We start from the raw sequence: 20,998 nt of genomic DNA, 5'->3' as shown, positions 1-20,998 counted from the left end.
ATGTTTTGTGTTTTTTGTTAAAATACAAATGATCAGTGCTATTGCTGGGATGAGAGATTATTTCCTTACAGTTATAACACAGGCAAAGTCTCAATGACATCCCAGACAACACTGTTTTTATACTAAACTGAAATATGCAGGCAAGATTACAAGAAAATGTTTGAAAAGAATGTTAAAAATTTAAAGCAATATACATACATGTTTCCCTAATGCCACCAATTGTAAAATAAACATACAAAACTGCAGCTTTTCAAATGGGTCTCTATCATACCTCTCCTTTATTTTGCATATTTTTAGTAAGATCTTTCAGTTCTGCGTTAATGGAGAGTTTGTCTGAAAGGTAATTTGTAACATTCACTGCCTCACTAATATCACATATTTCCACCTCAGGGTCAGTAACCTCTATGTCTTTTCCACTCATGACAGCTTTGTCCATAGTTACTGGAGTCAGATTAGGCTACACAAAAGAAAACAATAAAACAATTGTTGAAAATGGATATTCAAATGTACTAATTTTATAGCCCTTGTGTACTCCGTAGCTGAGTACTGTGCATCGGTATGGACCAGAAGTAGCCATACTTGACTTGTTGATGTCCAGCTAAACCCTGCACTGTGGTGCATCACTGGAACCCTCAAGTCGAACCCAACACCTTGGCTGCCAGTGCTGTTGCACATTGCTCCCCCACACATTTTCTGTGATGCCACAACTCTTTGGGAATTTCAGAGGATCATGGAAAATGAACATCTTCCTTCCACCAGGACCTTAACAACGTCCCTCACCACTGCTTGAAGTCATGTAAGCCCTTTTGGACCCACACATTTAACCTTCAATAATGCAACTTCAACCCTGATGACGCATGGAAAGCTGAATGGAGTTCACAAGAAGTCACAAACACCACATGAAAGACCCAATGCAGAAGATCCCTGGCTTCGATCTCCCATGAAGCTCATGGACAACCCTAAACCATATCCACACAAACCATGGCAGATGTGGATACTTGTTGCAAAAATGGAAAATTAAAGACTCTCCAGTGTGTGACTGGTCACCCAGAACAGGCATCACAGCAATACGCTCTGCTATTCCAGATGCAATTATCTGGCTTAACCATCTAAATGTAAAATTATAGTTGTTGCTCTACATTAACATCAGCCAAATGGAGAAGATTGATTTTATCAGTTTATAGGAAATCTAACAGAAGTTTAAAAAAAAAATCTCAGCAAATACCAGGATGCATAATTAAAATAAAAATGACTGTAAACATGTACATAATCCTATGAAAGTGTGATATAAAGGTGAGCTAGTTGTCTTTACTTTTCTAATAATTAAGGGACAGATCATAACCTAAGTGTCTACGAATGAAGAGGACAGAGATCCAAGAAGTCAGAGACTCAGACTTGAGATGGGGACATAGAAGAAGAAAGTGCCTACTCTGTGATATTCCCATCTCCCCACCTTAACACCCCTCTGAGAGTGTACTCCAGGAACTGAAATCTTTCACAAGGGAACACACTTTCCACAGAGTTCACTCCTTCAACCATGCAGGAATCCTCTGATTGAGTTAATGCCATAGTCTATTAATTTAAATGTGTTCCCCCTTCATGATCTGAAATCCCTAAAGCAGGACTTGGAGAAAGTGGTTAGTGTGGGGTACCCATGGGAACATGGAACTCTGAGCTTTGCTGCCATGAGGATGGGAGGACAGCCAAGGAGTGGGAGGCAGTTTGAAGGCATTTTAAGATAATTCTGAACTCCACTGATCTAACATCCACATGGAATTTAATGTATTCATGGATTATGTGAGCCCAACCTACTGCCAAGTAAACAGGACTTCCAAAAGCTCCATGAGTGAAAACATAGAGTTGTCATGCTCCCACATGAGTGTAACACATACTGGTGAGAATCTAGACTGAGCAATCTGGAATGTGTCTGTGGGTTAGGGAAAACCTCAAATTCATGTCCCCATCTGGAGATAAAGAAAAGTATACATACAGGAGGATATTTTCATTGGCACCTCTTTACTGAAATGGACATGTGCAACTGAATGATAACTCTGATTAATACAAATGTATATAAATACATTGTGTGGAAGATATTCAGTTTTATTTCTCTTGGGGAAATCAGTGTTTGTTTCTACTGACCAATGAGTAAACAGAGATGTGAGGGAGAAGAAAGGATGGTCTGGTGGGTAAGACACTGGCCTGGGTCTCAGGAGTTCTGAGTGCAGGTCCCAACTCTGCTACAGACTTCCTGTATGACCTTGAGCAACTCACTTAATTTCTTGCTGCCTCAGTTCCTCATCTGTAAAATGGGAATAATTTCTTTTCTCCCATCCTTTGTCTTGTCTATTTAGATGGCAAGTTCTTTGAAGCAGGGACTACTTCTTACTATGTATATATAAAGCAGCTAAAAGAAGGGGGCCGGCTCCAATCTTGGTTGGGACCTCTTAGCAATACTATTTGTATTATTGTAAATTTCCTCCCATGATTATTATACTAGTATTCCTGATTAGAACAGCCTATTTCACTACTTGATTTTCTTGATTATGCATCTGTCCTAATCATGACATCAAGTAAAAAAGAGACAATACAACAAATCTTAAAATTAAATACTTGAACCGCATAAATATAAAATAATATAAATTATATTTATCATATCTGTGCTATGTTCCATCTTTTAAATCTCTTTTTGGATACTTCTGTTTTGAAAAAGAGCATGGAATTTTGCACTTACAAAAGTACCTGTTTGAATACAATGTAACCACCTTCTACAGCCCTGCTTTCTTGTCAGAATGGCATACTAATTCTATTCCTATTAAACAGAAGTAATTCTCATTCACTATAAATAGACTAAATCAGTTACCCAGAAAACACCCAAATGAAGCTGTTCTGATTAATTAATAAATACTGTATACTTTACTTAAGATAATGCAGACATTGAAATAATTGTAAAGAGTAACTTTAAATTCTTACCAAAGAAATTGGACTTAAAACTGGTGATAAACTTTCATTTCCAAATACCAACTTTTTGACATTTTCAGGAGATTGTTTTAGATGTATACTTTGATTATTCTTTTCTGTTGTATAAAGCTTGTTATCTGAAATTCCTTTCACAATGCTTAAGGATTCCCTCTTTTCTGGTGTTGAGTCCTGAAGATATGATGATGTTGATCTTTTCAAGGAAACATGTTCCTGAGTAAATGCTTCCTCAGGTATTTTTTCAGCACCTAGTAAGTATAAACACTTAATTGACGATATTAGGCCTTAACACCTTTTTCTTTTATACCTCATATCACAAGTCTTCTCTGTGTACAGAATTCCCATTGATGTCATTGAGAGTTCCATGGAAGGATGGCCACAAAGTCATGTTGCTGGCTTTCAAGGGGTTGTCTTGAATGTCTTTGAGAACCTGCAACTCCAGTTACCTTGAACAGGAGTTGTGGGTGCTCAACGGTCCGGATTTGACCTAAGAACTATATTACTTTTTAGAAAATACAGGCCATAGTGTTAGAAAAAAAGAATTGAAAACTGAATGGACTGGGATTTCCCCATGAAAATCCTATCCTTTAATAAGGCATACCTTCATATTAAAAACTGTCTTTGAAACTGAATAAGCAGTCAAGTAAAATAAATACTGGAACTTCCAGTGTTGACCATATAAAGAAAAAACATGTATTTGCCCATGATCATATAATATTTGGGTTTTGTAATAAAATGCTATACCTTTCATATGGCACAGATGGATATTTAGAAATAAATGTGCATATCACAACTGAGTTACTCTCATGCAAGTGCTTTGTCCTTAAAGTCTACACAACAAGAAATAAATTGCTTTTACTTAGCATTGCTCATCATTATAGTATATTTTAATAGAAAGTACATTACAAACTGTTCTTTTCACTGATGCATTGTATTTCTATTACACTCTCGTATGAAATATCAACCATAATATCTATAACAATGATGACAGCACACCTATGTATTTTCTGCATTTTAACATATAATGTACATTAAATGGATGCAAAGAGGGTATAGTGTATATATATTTTAAAGCAATTATTTAGAATGAATTGATATTACAGAGAGACATTAATTAATTCATATCCAAAACTGGAGTTGACAACTTTAAAAATGAAAATACAAAATAATACACACATCTCATCGTCTCAACAGATGCTGGGCTTTCAGGTGAGGCTACTGGTGACATTTCTAATTTTCTTTGTTTTATAGGATCTTTTGATTTAGTAAATATTTGCTGTTGATTTCTTGATATTCCCTTTTTTGGCTCTGTAGAAACATTGTTCTGTAGTTCCTTGTGTTGATTCACAGCTTTGTTTTGGCCATTTTTGTGCTCTTGCTAGAGGTACACAAATCTACATAAGCATTACATTAAAACACACTAGATTTAAAACATGTGTATATATAGATAAGTATACAGTACAATATATCTACTTGTCCAGTCAGACACATGGTCTAATCTGGAGAGGTGGCAAGTTCCCCCTTTAAAGTATTTAGGTGCCTAAAGATGCAGATAGGCACCTAGTGGGATTTTCAAACGTGCCTAGTTGTCTTCAACTCCCATAGACTTCACTGGGATTTGAGCATATTTGTCATGTTGCAGAAACTGTTTAATCCAGTATATAAATTTTATTTGATATAATATTAAAATATTAAAAAAAAGAGTGAAATCTCTTTTTCACTTCGTCAGTACTTTATTATAACACACCATTGCTTAATTGATCCCAAACTGATTTAGGCATTCAACAAATGTATTAATGTATTCTTCTTTTTAGGGCTGTCAAGAGATTAAAAAAATTAACCATGATTAATCGCACTGTTAAACAATAATAGAATACCATTTATTTAAATATTTTTGAATGTTTTCTACATTTTCAAATATATTGATTTCAATTATAACCCAGAACACAAAGTGTATAGTGCTCACATATTTTTATTATAAATATTTGCTCTGTAAAAAACCAAAAGAAATAGTATTTTTCAATTCACCTAATACAAGTACTGTAGTGCAATCCCTTTATCATGAAAGTTGAGCTTACAAATGTACAAAAAACTTGCATTCTAAAATAAAACAATGACAAATTTTAGAGCCTGCAAGTCCACTCAGTCCTACTTCTTGTTTAGCCAATCGCTCAGACAAACAAGCTTGTTTACATTTGCAGGAGATAATGCTGCCCGCTTCTTGTTTACAGTGTCACCTGAAAGTGAGAACAGGCATTCACATGGCACTATTGTAGCCGGTGTCACAAGATATTTACATGCCAGATGCGCTAAAGATTCCTATGTCCCTTCATGCTTCAACCACCATTCCAGAGGCCATGCATCAATGCTGATGACGGGTTCTGCTCGATAACAATCCAAAGCAGCAGATGCCAACAGCAGAAGATTGATTTTCTTTTTTGGTGGTTCTGTAGTTTCCACATTGGAATGTTGTTCTTTTAAGACTTCTGAAAGCATGCTCCACACCTCCCCCCTTTCAGACTTCAGAAGGCACTTCAGATTCTTAAACCTTGGGTCGAGTGCTGTAGCTATCTTTAGAAATCTCACATTGGTACCTTCTTTGCATTTTGTCAAATCTGCAGTGAAAGTGTTCTTAAAATGAACAACGTGTGCTGGGTCACCATCTGAGACTGCTATAACATGAAATATATGGCAGAATGCGGGTAAAACAGAGCAGGGGACATACAACTTTCTCTCGAGTTCAGTCACAAATTTAATTAATGCATTTTTTTTAAACGAGCGTCATCAGCATGGAAGCATGTCCTCTGGAATCGTGGCTATAGCATGAAAGAGCATACCAATGTTTAGCATATCTGGCATGTAAATACCTTGTAATGCCGGCTACAAAAGCACCATGCTAATGCCTGTTCTCACTTTCTGGTGACATTGTAAATAAGACGCGGGCAGCATTATCTCCTGTAAATGTAAATAAATTTGTTTGTCCCAGAGATTGGCTAAACAAGAAGTAGGAGTGAGTGGATGGACTTGTAGGAGCTGAAGTTTTACACTGTTTTGTTTTTGAGTGCAGTTATGTAACAAAAAAAAAAATCTACATTTGTAATTTGCACTTTCAGACAAAGATTGCACTACAGATCTTGTATGAGGGGAATTGAAAAATACTATTTCTTTTGTTTATCATTTTTTCAGAGCAAATATTTGTAATAAAAAATAATATACACATGATTTCTATTACAACACAGAATACAATATATATGAAAATGTAGAAAAACATCCAAAATATTTAATAAATTTCAATTGGTATTCTATTGTTTAACAGTGCAATTAAAACTGCGATTAATCACAACTACTTTTTTTTTTTAGTTAATCGCCTGAGTTAACTGCGATAATCGACAGCCCTACTTCTTTTATGAGGTCAACATATTTTCTGTTTTAACGAGATTAATGTTAAAATTTCAAAAAAGTGTCTAAGTCATTTAAAAGAGCCTACTTAGGAACTTTTAGGCTCCTACGCAGCTTAGGTGCTTTTAAAATAAAATTAAAAAACCCACTAAAACATATGTTTTTGGAGTACAGAAGGTTCTATATGTATAAATCTATGTACTACTTTAGAGTAGGGAAAAAAGAAATAGGGAGTAATTTCCAGAGGGCCTGAGCCCGGAAGGGAAGGGTTGAGGCCACCGCGGCCCAGGTGTCGGGCGGCAGGTCGGCAGCAGTGCCTATTATATCCGCTGCCCATGAGCTCAAGGTTCTCCAACCTGGGCACTCAAAATCTGAGGCACCTAAAATCAGTGGCCACTTTTGAAAATTAGGGCCCTACTTTCATAAAGATGCTGCAGAAGATCAATAATACTGTTTACCTGTACTCTTAATTTTTCTTTCCTATGTAAGCACTGTGAAGATTCCTGTTCACTCTCTGACTCTGAATTTGAGTAATCCTTATAACTTTTTTTTGCTAATGCTGCTCTTCGAGGCCATTTTGGTCTGGTTGTCTGTTTTATTCTCTCATCAGCTTTTGTATTTTGTTTTTTACTAATGGGTACCTTTGGAAGAAATAATGTTGATGTAAGCTGAAGATTCTAATGACAAGAACTATGGAAAATAACCAATTGCACACCACCATGTTGTATGTACCAGGAACTAGCTACAGTATTTTGAAAAAAGGAAGCACATATTAGCCTTAGAATTTTACATGTTTATTGTACAGAACATAGGGGCAATAATATACCTCTTATGTAGCTCCACTGACTTCAGGAGGGATGAATTTAGCAAGTAATCTTTGATGGTAGTTTAGCACTGGCCAAGACAAAACCTGAAAGGTTAACAAGCTAAAGAATAATTACTCATTGAAAAGATTCCCTCTTCTCCATTCTCCTGGATAGAGAAGGATCAGAATATACTTATTGAACTGGACAACCTAGAAGTTCCATGGACTTCTAAATGGAACAGCTGAAAATGTAAGTTGTGATAACTGAAGGATAATGATCTACTGCTAGGTGTTATACGTAAGTAAAAAGAAGAGCCAAGAAAAACAACAGAAGACTTCAGGATGAGAGTAGAGTGAATGTTTCTCCATCCTCCTTCTTAGTTATGACAATATAGTTTCTATAGGCCCGATACGCCTGTCCTGATCTATATCAAAATGACTGAAGCTTATGACTGACATAAAATTGCCATAAAATACAAACTCTCCATTTAATTTTGTATTATTTAATGCACACACCGAGCTATCACATTATTTTCTATTTGTCACACTTTATATTAAGTGTGTACTTATAAATAGTTTATAAAGCCTTAATAGAGGTTTTAATAACTGGTTTAATCAATTGTTATAAAGTCTAGCAGGTCAATAGATTGCTTTGAACCATGGCTTGCAAACATCTATAATGTTGTCCACTAATATGGTTATAACCATCTATACTCCTATCTGTAACATATTTATAACATCTTGTAATAATTTATTAATGATTTATAAACTATTTATAAATGTAACTTCAAGTACACCTCTACCTCGATATAACGTGACCCAATATAACATGAATTTGGATATAACGCGGTAAAGCAGGGTTCTGGGGTGGCAGGGCTGCGCACTCCAGTGGATCAAAGCAAGTTCAATATAACGCGGTTTCACCTATAATGCAGTAAGATTTTTTGGCTCCCAAGGACAGCATTATATTGAGGTAGAGGTGTATGACTTTTTCATTTTATAGCTTTTATACTTAGTTAGGTTTATCATTTTTCTAAATAATCTTACAAACAATTCAGAGGTATTATAATGCAGTGAATAATTCAGAGGCAAGAAGCTATCTTAACTAATCCAATCACTGAAAAAGTGAATAATTAAATACAACAATTTGTCTTGCCATTAATCAGTAACTAGTTATTACCAAAAAATTATACATCTTAGAAAACAAAATGCAAGCATCAAAATGCCATAATCATTCCAACTCTCAGCTAGTATTATTAGGGAATAGGAATTGTAACTGGCTCTGTTGTATTATTAAAGGAGTCAGAACCATTTTAATTGGCTGTGAATTTGAAAAGATTTTGTTGAAAGTTAAGAGTGAATTAATACAAATATTTTAATAAATCATATGGTCAATTAAAATAGATTAAAATATCTATTAAAATTAAGTTGCAATTTTACTTTACCTTTTTATTTTTTGTTTTTTTTCCTTCAGATCTATCCATCAGACATGCAGGGTCACGGAACGTATATGCTGTTAAAATCAATAGCATTTAGAAAACTTGCCTAATATCCAAAAAATGTTGACAATCTACAATTTTGATTGTTAGAACAAGGTATCATGTATATACCCACAGATCTTTATCAATGCATTAAACTGCTTTCAGATTACTATTCGGACAGTAGTACAGTTTTGCTAAAAAGAATTCTTTTTGTCCTAAAAAAAAAATTTTTTTTACAATATTCACCTTCACAAATACTGAGGATAAGTACATGATGCACACTAATCATTCCTTAGTGAGCTTTGATCACCCCCTTTTCAAAACAAGGTAGATCCATAGGTTATGGAAGGTATTTGTATTTGATTGTATTTAATTAAGTTTAAATATGTTTGAAGTCTGTTGTATTTCATGTATTATTGTGGGCTAGGACTATATGTAAGCTCTCAAGTTGGGAGAGATGACAGATGTGAGACTTGGAGGTTCAAAGGATTATCTTAAACAAGGTGCCAGACAAGAATGGACTTCTGGAACAAAAAATTTTAAGTGGTTTTCCTGGAGGATATTTAAGGGGAGGTGAATGCAAAAAAACCTTTTGAAGCTACACACTGAGGAGTGAGCCACCATCTGCTGATCCCGTTACTTGAGGCCAAGATCAAAAGCCTAAGCTGCAGAAAGGAATGACAGAACTATTCATGATTGTTCTGGTTCTGAATTTGAGACAAATTATGTACTTATAGTCACAGGAAAACACAGTTGTGGATTTTAAGGAATGGCATCTACCAGAGCCCAAGGTTCGAGTTGGGTAACCTCTAGAAAGCGTTTTAGCATGCTTGTATTTCTTTTATTGTTTTTAATTACATTTTCTCTGTAATGCTTTCACCTGAAGAATGAATGTGCTTGCTTATAAAGAGCTGTGTGGTAACTTATAACTACAGGCAATACACTGGGCAGAGACTGCAGAGAGAAAACATAGTGAAGACGCTGGCCTTTCAGGCAGATTGGACTGCTGGGAATATCACAGATCTGTTGGTCAGGAAGGAGAAACTGCTGGTCTCTGCCCAAGAGAGGTGGCGGCTGAGGAGCTGGGAACCTAGAGTGGTTGCCCTCACGGGACCACAGGTGCAGTTACCATGAACTGAGACACACTGCACACAACATATTATGCATGGCAAATATAATTAAATAATTTAAGAACTATTTACAGGTAAGTGAAATGCAGTCCCTAAATGTTCAACAATTAGTTTCTTACTTGCTTCTATACTTTTAGATTTCTTCGGATTTTTAGTTCTGCTATAGTCTACTAGCTGGGGTTTAGGTTTTCTGTTAGACTCTCGTAGCCAACTGATATCCGTCTTGCTGTCATCACCTCTGTATTCTGTGTCAGTGTCACTAAAGAGATGCTTCTTATTTTTATTCGTTCTATTCTATACAAACAAACAAAACAAAAATAGTTAAAGGTCATTTATTTCTGTTTTGATTTATAATACAATTTTTACCTAAAAGTATGTGGTATTTCTAGACATAAAAAGCATTTGAGCTACAAAAATCAAGTCTAAAGGCCTATCTTTACAAGAGTTTTCACAGTATTAAATTCAATAACTTCGGGCTGCTTTAAATTATGTCAAGGGGCAGTTCCACCTCCATTCAAGAAAAGGACCATGCGAGTGGAAAGATGGCTTACAGTTTTTATAATTCTTTGTATAATTTTAAGGGAAAAGAATGGTTATTTTCCATACTGAAAATCTGGTCTTTTTAATATCAGTTTCTCTGAGTTTAAGAAACTTACTTTATTATCTACTTTTTTCTGGGTGGTACTTTTGTTTTCATCAGGATTCCTTAAACAAAGAGATATTTACATTAATAAATACATCCAAAGCTGAAGACATCTGCTGAGGTTATTGTCATCTTTCTGCTACTGGTATGTATGTGTGTGGGAGGAGGATTATGAGGCACATGCACTTGATCTCTTTTTGGCAAGTTTGGAAACCACAGTTCACTTTCAAATCTAACCTGACAGCCTCTTAGTTTGAGGCAAAGAGGGACACACAACAACTAGACACACTGCAACCATTAGGTTGCCTCCCCAGAGTGCTCCATGAGGAAGCTCTCTTCATTAGTAAATACCACACATTAAACTGGTAATCTGATGAAAATGAAAGAATTAGGGAGAAATTTGCCAAAGGAAAACAGTTAAAAAAAACAACAACCAAAAACAAAATGCAGCTGAGGAAGCCATTGGAGCTGCCTTTACTTGCTGAAGAAAGGAAAATAAATGATGAAGTTATGCCAGCTCACTTTACAGGGAAAGTGAGACAACAAGAGTGTTTTTTTCCTGTTTATATCTATTAGAAGGACTTGCACCTGCTATCTTAATTGGCATAGGGGAATGTTGGAGAATGCAAACAAAACTATTCATTATTAACATCTTTAAGGAAAAGATATTTTTTAGATGATTATAATGCAATGTAACATTCTTACATTTTTTCTGTCAGATTTGTACTAGCTTTCAGGTTAGTAACATGTAATTCTTGGACCTAAAATGTAAGTACAAATAAATGAGAAATAATTGCAAATGTATCTTCCATGGTTCTATATAAAATACATTCGTTATTCATGCAAAGAGTAACACTAAGCCTTTTTTACTCCAAATACAAAATTTCTTGTTTGCAATAATTTACAATGGTCAATTTACACATCAAAGAATATTTCACATCTTCTCTTTGAATATTTTAATGCAAAATTCCCAGATTTCACATAAGTCATGTTACTATTTTTATATGCATATTTTAAACTTTTTCTTAAGAGTTATAAATTGGCCCATATTCTCCAATTTGTACTTAGTAAGTATGCTACTACATCATAGTTTCTGCTAATGACAGAGTTGGTAGCAGAGTGGAAAAGCTAGAGGATGGATCTGCCAGATTTCATGGCACCGAGAGCTAGTTTCCATGAATTTCCACTCTTCTCCCTTTCAAAAGACTTAGAGCATGTCTAAACCCATACAATATAGACAGAGGAGGTGGTGCTCCCCCTTATAACTTTCAGCCCATTGTTTAAAAAGCATACACCCGTGATGTGGGAAACCTAGGTTCAATTTCCTACATTTGCCTAATGTGGAGCAAAGACTTGAACCCATGTCTTACCACCTTCTATGTGAGTGCCCTAACCACTGTGCTATTAGTTATTCTGAGGTGAGTCTTTCTCAGGACTTGTCTACATTGCCCTACAATTCGGACTACAAGGCTGTGAACAGCAGTGTATGCCACAGTGCTGCGCTGTAACTCCTAAATGTGGATGCTGTGGGCACGAACTAAAAGGTTCCTAGTTTGCATTAATGTAGACTACTGGAATCTTACTCCAAGCTTTATCGTAGGTTCATCAAATCCACTTAAGTTAAAATTGTAGACATCATCCCTGTCGAAACAGATACAAATAAAGCTTTAGTTAGTGAATCAAGGAATATTCTTAACATAATTGGATATTAAAACATTTTCAAACAAAATTACTAGATACTTACACAATATGTCCTGTAGTCATATTAAGCACAGCTGTAGTTTTTACGTTTCTACAGCTTCTATTCTGAACTTTTTCCTATGCATACAAAAAGAGTTACACAGGTCTAACATTCAAAACATGTTAATCTATAGACATCAATACATCAGCAAGTTCTTTAAAAGAAGCACGGGTGATAAATTAGTTGCTTTTGAATTTAAATCTCGCTAAACTTACAATATTCAAATATGGTATTAGGGGTCAGGGCTGCTGGAGGTGAAATATTTTGAGATGTAAAATCATCATCTGTGGCCCTTAAAAATCTCATGGTACTTATTCAAAAAATAACAGTGTTGGTTTCTGTACCATGCCCAAATTCCATTTGAGTAATATGTTTTCCTACTTATTCTCACATATTTTGATCTGGATAAAGTATTCTTAAAAGGTATCTTTTAAACTGCTGTATAATCTTCCATATCATCGAAGAATGAACTTCAGTCATAAATTAAATGATTCCGTTATATGCTGTATGGTAAGGGTTTGTCTCCATGAACATTTAGTTCACATTGAGAAGAGTGTGAATCTACCCCGCACTAGCCTGCTGCATACTAACTGTCCATGAAGACCCTACTGATGCACACTAATCATTCCTTAGTGAGCTTTGATCACCCCCTTTTCAAAACAAGGTAGATCAAAGCACACTAAGGAAAAAATGGTTACTCACCTTCTCTTAACTGTTGTTCTTTGAGATGTGTTGTTCATGTCCATTCCAATCAGTTGTGTGCCCACACACGTGCCTGGGAGCCGGAAGATTTTCCCATAGCCACATCCGTTCGGTTCGTCCGGGCACCCCCTGGAGTCGCGCCTTCATGGTGCTCAAGATAAAGCCCTGTCGACCCACCACCCCCTCATTTCCTTCTTGTCAGCTACTCCAACAGAGGGGAAGGAGGCTGGGTATTGGAAGAACAACAGTTATGAGAAGGTAAGTAACCATTTTTCTTCTTCAAGTGCTTGTTCATGTCAATTCCAATCAGGAGAATCACAAGCCCAAGTTTAGGTGGTGAGGTCGAAGTCTTCCACTGATTGAAGCACCGCTTGTCTGAAGGCTGCATTGTCTCTGGCCTGCTGGGTAATCGCACAGTGTGTGGAGAAAGTATGTATGGAGGACCACATCGCCACCCTGCAGATTTCCTGAGTGGAACCTGAGCCAGGAATGCTGTTGATGAAGCCTGCGCCTTGGTGGAGTGCATGGTGATTGGAGGTGCAGGAACACCTGCCAGGTTGTAGCACTCACAAATACAGGATGCTATCTATGACGAGATGTGTTGATGACGACACAGGCTGACCTTTCATTCTGTCCACCACTGACCCAAATAACTGGACCGATTTTCTGAACGGTTTCGTTTTCTCTATGTAAAAAGCTAGTGCCCTGTGGTCCTCCAGAGAGTGGAGACTCCGCTCCCTGCCACTGGAATGAGGCTTACGGTAGAACGTTGGGAGAAAGATGTCCTGGTTGATGTGAAATGCGACACAACCTTTGGGAGGAAAGCTGGGTGGGGCCTGAGCTGAAGCTTGTCCTTATAGAACATGGTGTAAGGAGACTCTGATGTTAGGGTCCTGAGGTTCTCTTGGCCAAGGTTATTGTTACCAGGAACGCTACCTTGTAAGAGACGTAGAGCAATGAGCATGTTGCTAATGGTTGAAAGGGATGTCCCATGAGCCTAGAAAGGACCAGGTTGAGGTCCCAGGCAGGGACACGCTGATGGACGCTAGGGTATAGCCTGTCGAGCCCTTTTAAGAACCGGCTGACCACAGGGTTAGAAGGTGTTATAAGAACACCTGTTGATGATGGACTGCTGGTTCAAAATACAGAGCTGAAGACCCCCGTAGAGTAGACCTTTCTCCTGACAAGGTCAAGTTGCTTAGCCTCCCTCTTTTTAAGGGAGGGCTCCTAGAAACGCTGCTGCTCACACTGATTAGCAGTGTCCACAACAAGAGAGTCAGGAAGTGGGAGGAGGAAAAAGGTTTGTACCCCTTGGAGGGCATGAAAAAACACCTCTCGTTGCACTTGGCAGTGGGTGGCAAGGAAGCTGGAGTCTGCCACAAGGTCTTGATGGTACCCACAATAGTCTTAATAAGTGGTAGGGCAATACGAGAAGGACCTGAGGGGGTGAGGATATCCACCATGGGATCAGCCTCCTCAACCAGCTCCTCAGCCTTAATGCCCAAATCTTAAGCAGGCCTTCGCAGCAACTGATGTAGCACCCTGTTGTCCTCAAGTTCTGAGGCTATGGCTGTGCCTGCCAATGCCTCGTCTGAAGACGAGGAGGAGGAAACTCTTATAAGCAGCAGATGCTCCCTGCCATCAGCTCCCAAAGGGTCCTCCGACTCTTGGGAATCTCAGGGGAACGTTGGTGCTGATGGAGTGCCCGTTGGTGCCAGGGCTGTCAATGCTGAACTCGGTGTTGGAAGGAGCCAGTGCCAAACCAGCTGCCTGAGCCGACAAAGGTGGCTGGGCCATTGTCTATGCCGCTGTCGGTGCCGAGGTCATCATCAGTGCTGAAAATGCTGTGGGCGCCGAGGTTGAAAGAGTCACTAGTGCCGGCGATGGTGATGGAGCCAATGGCATTAGCGTGTAGATAGGTGCTGAGGCGAGCTGCACAGTTGGCATCAGGACGAATGTGACTGAGACCACCGAAGACACTGTGGAGCAGTGCCCTTTGTTCCCTCCCTGGCTTTAGTGAAAGGCCCAGGGGGTCCAGAATGGCCACTGTGGTGGATTCTGCCACTGCGGTGGCCACACCTGGGGCTCTGGTCTGTCTCACCTTGACCTCGATCATCAGCTCCTACTCCTCCAAGAGTGGTAGGAGTCAGACTCTGACTCCGAGATTGAAGATCATGGAGGAGCTGAGCTTTGGTGCCTTGAGCATCAAGAGCTTGGGGAGCTACTAGGCTCTCTGTCAGAGTGGGCTGGTGCTGAAGGTCGTGGAGAGGGGGAAATACCTGGACATCATTGCCAGCTTCCCTCTTGACTGCACCTAGGGGCAGGGTAGGATTGCCGTAAGGTGCAGCAGATCCTGAGCAGCTTCGAAAACTTCGAAAACTTCCGGTGTTGAAGGAAGTGGCATCTGCTGGCCCGCAGGGACCGGTGAATGTGGGGGCCCCAGACTCAACTGCCTTGACAGGGATTTTGAGCTGTGGCCCACCTGGGATTTCCCTTCCTTAGATTTAGCCGGAGGTGACCGACTTTTCGGCTTCTTTTTCTTCTGAGGTGCCAGCAAGTGAGACCGGTGCCTGCTCTCTGCTAGACCTCGGGAGATGCCGTGTTGGTGCCGAGCATCCCGGGAGGTGTCCTTTTTTGGCACCAAACTTGGTGACGGTGCTGGGGCACTCGTCGTCGACAAGGAAGTGTTAGGAGACGAGCCACCTGAGCCCGGATCCGAATGGGGGCTTAGAGCTGCCTTCATGAGGATCACTTTAGGCCGCTGCTCCCTTTCTTTAAGAATTCTAGGGCGGAACTTACGACAGATCTTACAGCGATCCTTTTGGTGATCCTCCTCAAGGCACCATAAACACGGAGTGTGAATCACTCTTTAGCATGTGCTTCGTGCTGACCACAGTTTGTTAAATCCCGGGGACCATGGCATACCATGGTTCTGGAGGGTTGGAAGGGGGGTAGAGACCCCCAACAACTCTAATCAATAACTACTAAGATAAACTAACTATATACAAACAACTGGAGTTGAACGTGCTTGCTAAAGCAAGGGCTACTGGAAGTTCCAGTCTACCGTCACTGGCGGTAAGAGGGGGTGGTGGGTCAGCAGGGTTCTAAATTGAGTGCCATGAAGGTGCGACTCCAGGGGGTGCCCGGACCAACCCGAAGGATGCGGCTATGAGAAAAATCTTCTGGCTACCGTGCAAGTGTATGTGTGCACACACCTGATTGGAATCGACATGAACAAGCACTTGAAGAACTTTTAGTGCACATCTGCAGGGACACAGACAATTAGTGTGCAACAGACTACTGTGGGATAGATTCACACCTCAGTTTGTCACAAAATTAGTTTGTAAAATTTGTCATGAATTTTGAGAATTCTTGCTGATAGGTGTTATATAAGTATCAGTCACTATTATTATAGGTCAGGTGTAGGAAAACTTTTTGCCCCGAGGGCGACATCGGGGTTGCGAAACGGTATGGGAGGGCTGCGTAGGGAAGGCTGTGCCCCCCCAAACAGCTTTCTCCCCACTTCCAGCCCCCTGACTGCCCCTTTCGAAACCCCCAACCCATCCAACGTCACCTGACTGACAACGTCACCATTCCTTGTCACCTGACTGCCCCCTCCCGGGACCCCCTGCCCCTAACCACCCCCTGGAACTCTCCCTCATTCACCACCCCGCCCCAGCCCCTATCAGAATGTGGCCCTACGAACATGGGCAGAGGACTCAGGAGGAGCAGGGGCAGCTGCACAGCTGGAGAGAAGCGGCGGTTTCCCCTTCAAAGTGCCGCTTCTCTCCAGCCGGCTGCGCAGCCGCCTGGTGCTTCTCCTGAGTCCTCCACCCACATTACCCGCACTCCCGCCCCCCACAGTGCAGCCCCTCCCCCCTGGAGGGGGTGTGCTGGTGCTGAGCTGCCTGAGTGCCCAGCCCTGGGTCCCCCTGTTGTTGGGGGGGCCTGTGCTAGGGCACCCTGCATTCATTGGCAAATCTGCTCCTGAGCCGCGCCGCCCGGCTGGAGCCAGCTGCGCTGCTGGCACGGCAAGCTGAGGCTGAGAGGGAGAGGAGACAGCAGGGGACGGCCGGGGCCAGCCAGGAGCTCAGGGGCCAGGCAGGCTGTAGTTTGCCCGCCTCTGTTATAGGTGGTATTATTAAGGAATCACATTAAGCATTATTGAATAGCTATAAAAAACACACCAACATGTGAACTGACACTGCTGTGAAGAAATAAGGTGGCTAGGTGCAGCAATGTACCAGTTTTGGATGGGATGTTAAAATTATGGTCCCATATGCCTGTCACTCTTGGATATACAGATGGAGATGCAAATTAAATAGTCCATTATCATTTTTTAAAATGACTGGGAATAAACCCTGTGACTTGGAAAAAAGTCCTTTTTAAAGAAGAGAGATTTCATATTCAGGAATGCTAGTGAACTATTGTGGAGCATCTACCGACTACCATATTTTTATATCATTTTATTCCTCATTGCTTTCTAAAGTACACTGAGATATTTCAAGTATGAAAAATGCTATGAACAACAAGATTTTATCGTAGATTCTAGTAGATATCAACTTTCAGATGAAATTTCTATGTAAAAAAAACAAAAACAGTAAATGTACCTTACTGACTTTGAAACCAGACTTATTTAAACATGACCTAAAAAAAAATAAATCAAATACCATCAAATGCATACCAAAAATGTGTTCAATATATTACTAACATAAATGAAAACCATGAGATAAGAAAATATTTGCTTGTATAGTGTATCAGCATTCTTCAATAACAGATTCTAAGATAACATGACTTTATATAGTAAAAATATGTCTTAAAATTCTAGTAACTTAGAACGTAGTCTACAAACAAACTGCACAATTATAAGCCAAATCCAGGCAACTTCAATTTTTTTTCCAATAGGCCCAAATTCTCATTACTGCACAAAGCTCAAAAGATAAAATTATGAAAAGAGCCTAAGTGACTTAAGCCTAAGTCTCATTTTCAAAAGTGAATTAGACCACAAGGGTCAAAGTCCCACTGACTTTCAATGCTTTGGATAAAATTTTTAAACTAAGTGATTTAGGAGCCTATGAGTAAAATTTTCATGGAGCCTGTCAGATTTTTAAAGGTATTTCAATGCCTAGATGGATTTTCAGACACAGCTAGGTGCCAGACTCCCATTGATTTCAGTGTGTTAGGCTCTTAAAAATGTTACCCCCAAGTCACCGCTCTTTGTGTAGGTTTTCTGCACTAGAAACAAAGGCCCCAGTTCTCTGCAGTGTAAACTGATACAGTAGCGGGGAGCTACACTGGTGAAAAATTTATCCCAGAATTCTTCATCCCCAGGCAGCAACGTCTGCACCCCTAACATACTGGGATAGGTAGTGCTGAAAATCTGCATAGTCACAGAACCATTGACTATACATTCCAATGCCCAAAATTCCTAGCATTCTCCATTTCTGCATAGCAGAAGAGAATCAATTCCAGGGAGAGCTGGGCAGGAACTGCCTGCAAACAAATAGTACTTAAAATGAACTAAGTTACAAACCCATAACTGCCAAATATCATGAGTTATGATATAAACATAACCTCAAGTTATTTTGTTTTACTGTTTTCATTTTTTGAAATAATTTTCATAACCAATTTTACAACATATATTGATGCATTTGTTCACAATTAGATAAATATAAAATTTATTTAAATTGTGATTTATGACCCGATTCTCAAAGGTGCTGAGCAACAACTGGTCCCACTAAGTCTATCGAAGATGCAGGGGTTAAGCATCTCTAAAAATCACACCTTTATGTGATTAAGTTTACATCACAAACTATTGTAGTCTTTAAAGGAACTCTGAGCGTCACAGTTCCTCTGCTAGTGCTCTAAAAATAGAAGTACAGGCAGCACTTTAAAGTTTAAAGCTTAGGCTGGAGCTCAGGCTCTGTCTATACAGCTATTTTTAGAGCCCGAGAGGAGCCCAAGTCTATCAACTTGGGCTGGGAGGCTCGCTTCAAAATCCTTACTCAAACTGGGGAGTAGCAGCCTAGCTGAGCTTGTCCTCCACCTTCTCACACAGCTTTATGATCTGGATAAACCCAACTAGGCTGCATAGGGCTAGTCTACACTTACCGTCCGGGTCGACGCGGTGAGTTCGACTTCTCGGAGTTCGAACTATCGCGTCTGATCTAGACGCGATAGTTCGAACTCCGGAAGCGCCGCGGTCGACTCCGGTACTCCACCACTGCAAAAGGCGGTGGCGGAGTCGACCTTGGAGCCGCGGACTTCGATCCCGCGGCGTCTGGACGGGTAAGTAGTTCGAATTAGGGTACTTCGAGTTCAGCTACGCTATTCACGTAGCTGAACTTGCGTACCATAGTTCGACCCCCGCCCTTAGTGTAGACCTGCCCATAGAGGCTTTATGTGCTCTTTCTTTATTGCAAGTGCACAAGGAAGTAAGTCACAATCAAGCTGTTCAAAGTATTATAAGAAAACAATTTATACTATACCTGTTATTAGCTAAAAATTCTCTTGCTTTTCTTGCATGTTCGATATCATCCTTTTGTTTATATCTGTCACTGATTTTACTTATTATTGATTCTATTGTTTCAGCCATTTCTTTAGATTTTGCTTTCTGTAACAACAGACTCTGTAAATAACCTATTAACTTTGACAGTAAACGTTGTACAATAAAAGGGCAGAGCTGCAGTTAGGGTACAAAGACTCCATGTAGTTGGCACTCGACACCCACGGATCCCTCAGGATTCATCAGGCTTGAGGGCAGCTTTTCCACAGGAAGAAAATCACACCCCTCTACTTGAACAATATAAGGAAGCCCTCACAGAAATTTCCCCACAAAATGACCATAGCTTTCGATGCAAGTGGCAACAATCTGGACATTTTTATCAGTAAACCAGCGATATTTAATGGACAAAGTTTAAAATCCTGTCTCTGACCCAATATTTAAACAGGGTTGGGCTTGCACTGTGATGTTTCATCAGGGATCTTGATTTAAATTGTAACAGTCACAAGTGCCACCAGAACAAAGGACTGGTTCATATTTTTAAACAAAAAGAACCCCCTGAAATCAAAACAGATTAATATTTTAAATTTTCAGCACAAAACATATATACAAATGAGTTACATTTGAAAATATGGTAGACCCCTTATTCATCTGCATTAGTGTAAATCAAATGATGAACAAATTTAGAAATAAGTAGAATTAAAAATATGCTATTGAGGCTACATTGAAATATTGAAAACATGGTAGAGAGAAGACTGAAACTATACCATTCCCTTTATTGCTAAGTCGGAGGAACCAAAATGAGAGTCTATCACCTTCTCAGATTTTTTATGATTTGTAGCCCCTTTTCTAAAAGAAACATCAACTTCCTCCTTAGAATTTCTGGCCAACACTAATTTCGTTGAATATCCCAGAGATTTTTCAGTCATTTTAGTAGGATGAACTGATTTAAAAGAGGTTTCAGGTGTGGTGGGAACTTCTTTTGCCTCTGTACTTAGTATTTTCTGTTCTAATTTGTTAGAACTGTTTAGCGTTTGTCCTCTGTGTCTTATGCAGTTTTCTTCTGGTTTTTCGGTTTCATTTTGTTGCTTCTTTGATATTTTTGTACTCTGAGCTTGTTGTTTTGGAGAAGTACTTTCAAATATTGAATAGAAAGCTTTTTGTTTGGCAGCTCTTTCACTGAGAACAGGAACTAATGCAAACAAAAAATAAAAATGTTTAAGATAAAAACATAAAAAAGTTTGAATATAAAAAACTTAATTTGCCATTCATAAATACTTATTACTAACAGGGCATAAGCTTAACCTTGTTGGAATGTATGTCCTGATGATGTACTTCTCTTCTGCTTGTCACACTTCATTATAAGCTTCTCAGGTACAGAGCATGCCTGTTTTTTCCAGATTTTATTTTCATCAGCAGAACTTTCCAAAAGACCAGGCAATCTACAAAAACAATCTTTTTTTATTTACACTAAATTGCAGAAATTTGGTCATTATTGCTAAATGTAACAGGTTTACAAATAAAAACACTGCTGATTAATTAATGTTAATATCATAAAAATGTAGGGCTGGAAGAGATCTCTGGAGATCATTATAAAAAAATCTCAGAAACACACTGTC

General features: G+C 39.2%; 1 protein-coding gene across 4 annotated transcripts in view; it reads right to left on the bottom strand.

The window, feature by feature from the left end:
• Positions 1-20,998, bottom strand: part of SYCP2 (synaptonemal complex protein 2) — a 66,175-nt gene that overhangs the window by 16,293 nt on the left and 28,884 nt on the right. For 3 of the 4 annotated variants that reach the window (XM_044986594.1, XM_044986595.1, XR_006573276.1), the window contains exons 23-36: positions 20,685-20,821; positions 20,147-20,571; positions 19,366-19,490; positions 17,488-17,524; positions 12,179-12,252; positions 12,018-12,075; positions 11,140-11,195; positions 10,448-10,496; positions 9,911-10,085; positions 8,626-8,693; positions 6,834-7,016; positions 4,153-4,354; positions 2,971-3,224; positions 272-457 (exon numbers count right to left, since the gene is read on the bottom strand). In XM_044986594.1, coding sequence (XP_044842529.1) covers positions 272-457; positions 2,971-3,224; positions 4,153-4,354; positions 6,834-7,016; positions 8,626-8,693; positions 9,911-10,085; positions 10,448-10,496; positions 11,140-11,195; positions 12,018-12,075; positions 12,179-12,252; positions 17,488-17,524; positions 19,366-19,490; positions 20,147-20,571; positions 20,685-20,821 — 2,029 coding nt within the window. The remainder of the gene's footprint in view (positions 1-271; positions 458-2,970; positions 3,225-4,152; positions 4,355-6,833; positions 7,017-8,625; positions 8,694-9,910; positions 10,086-10,447; positions 10,497-11,139; positions 11,196-12,017; positions 12,076-12,178; positions 12,253-17,487; positions 17,525-19,365; positions 19,491-20,146; positions 20,572-20,684; positions 20,822-20,998) is intronic. The other variant, XM_044986596.1, reaches the window with a different exon arrangement.

The sequence above is a fragment of the Mauremys mutica genome, chromosome 13 (genome assembly GCF_020497125.1).
Source record: "Mauremys mutica isolate MM-2020 ecotype Southern chromosome 13, ASM2049712v1, whole genome shotgun sequence".
Taxonomy (NCBI): Eukaryota; Metazoa; Chordata; order Testudines; family Geoemydidae; genus Mauremys; species Mauremys mutica.
The sequence above is the reverse complement of the archived record's forward strand: the minus strand, read 5'-3'. Positions and strand labels throughout refer to the sequence as shown.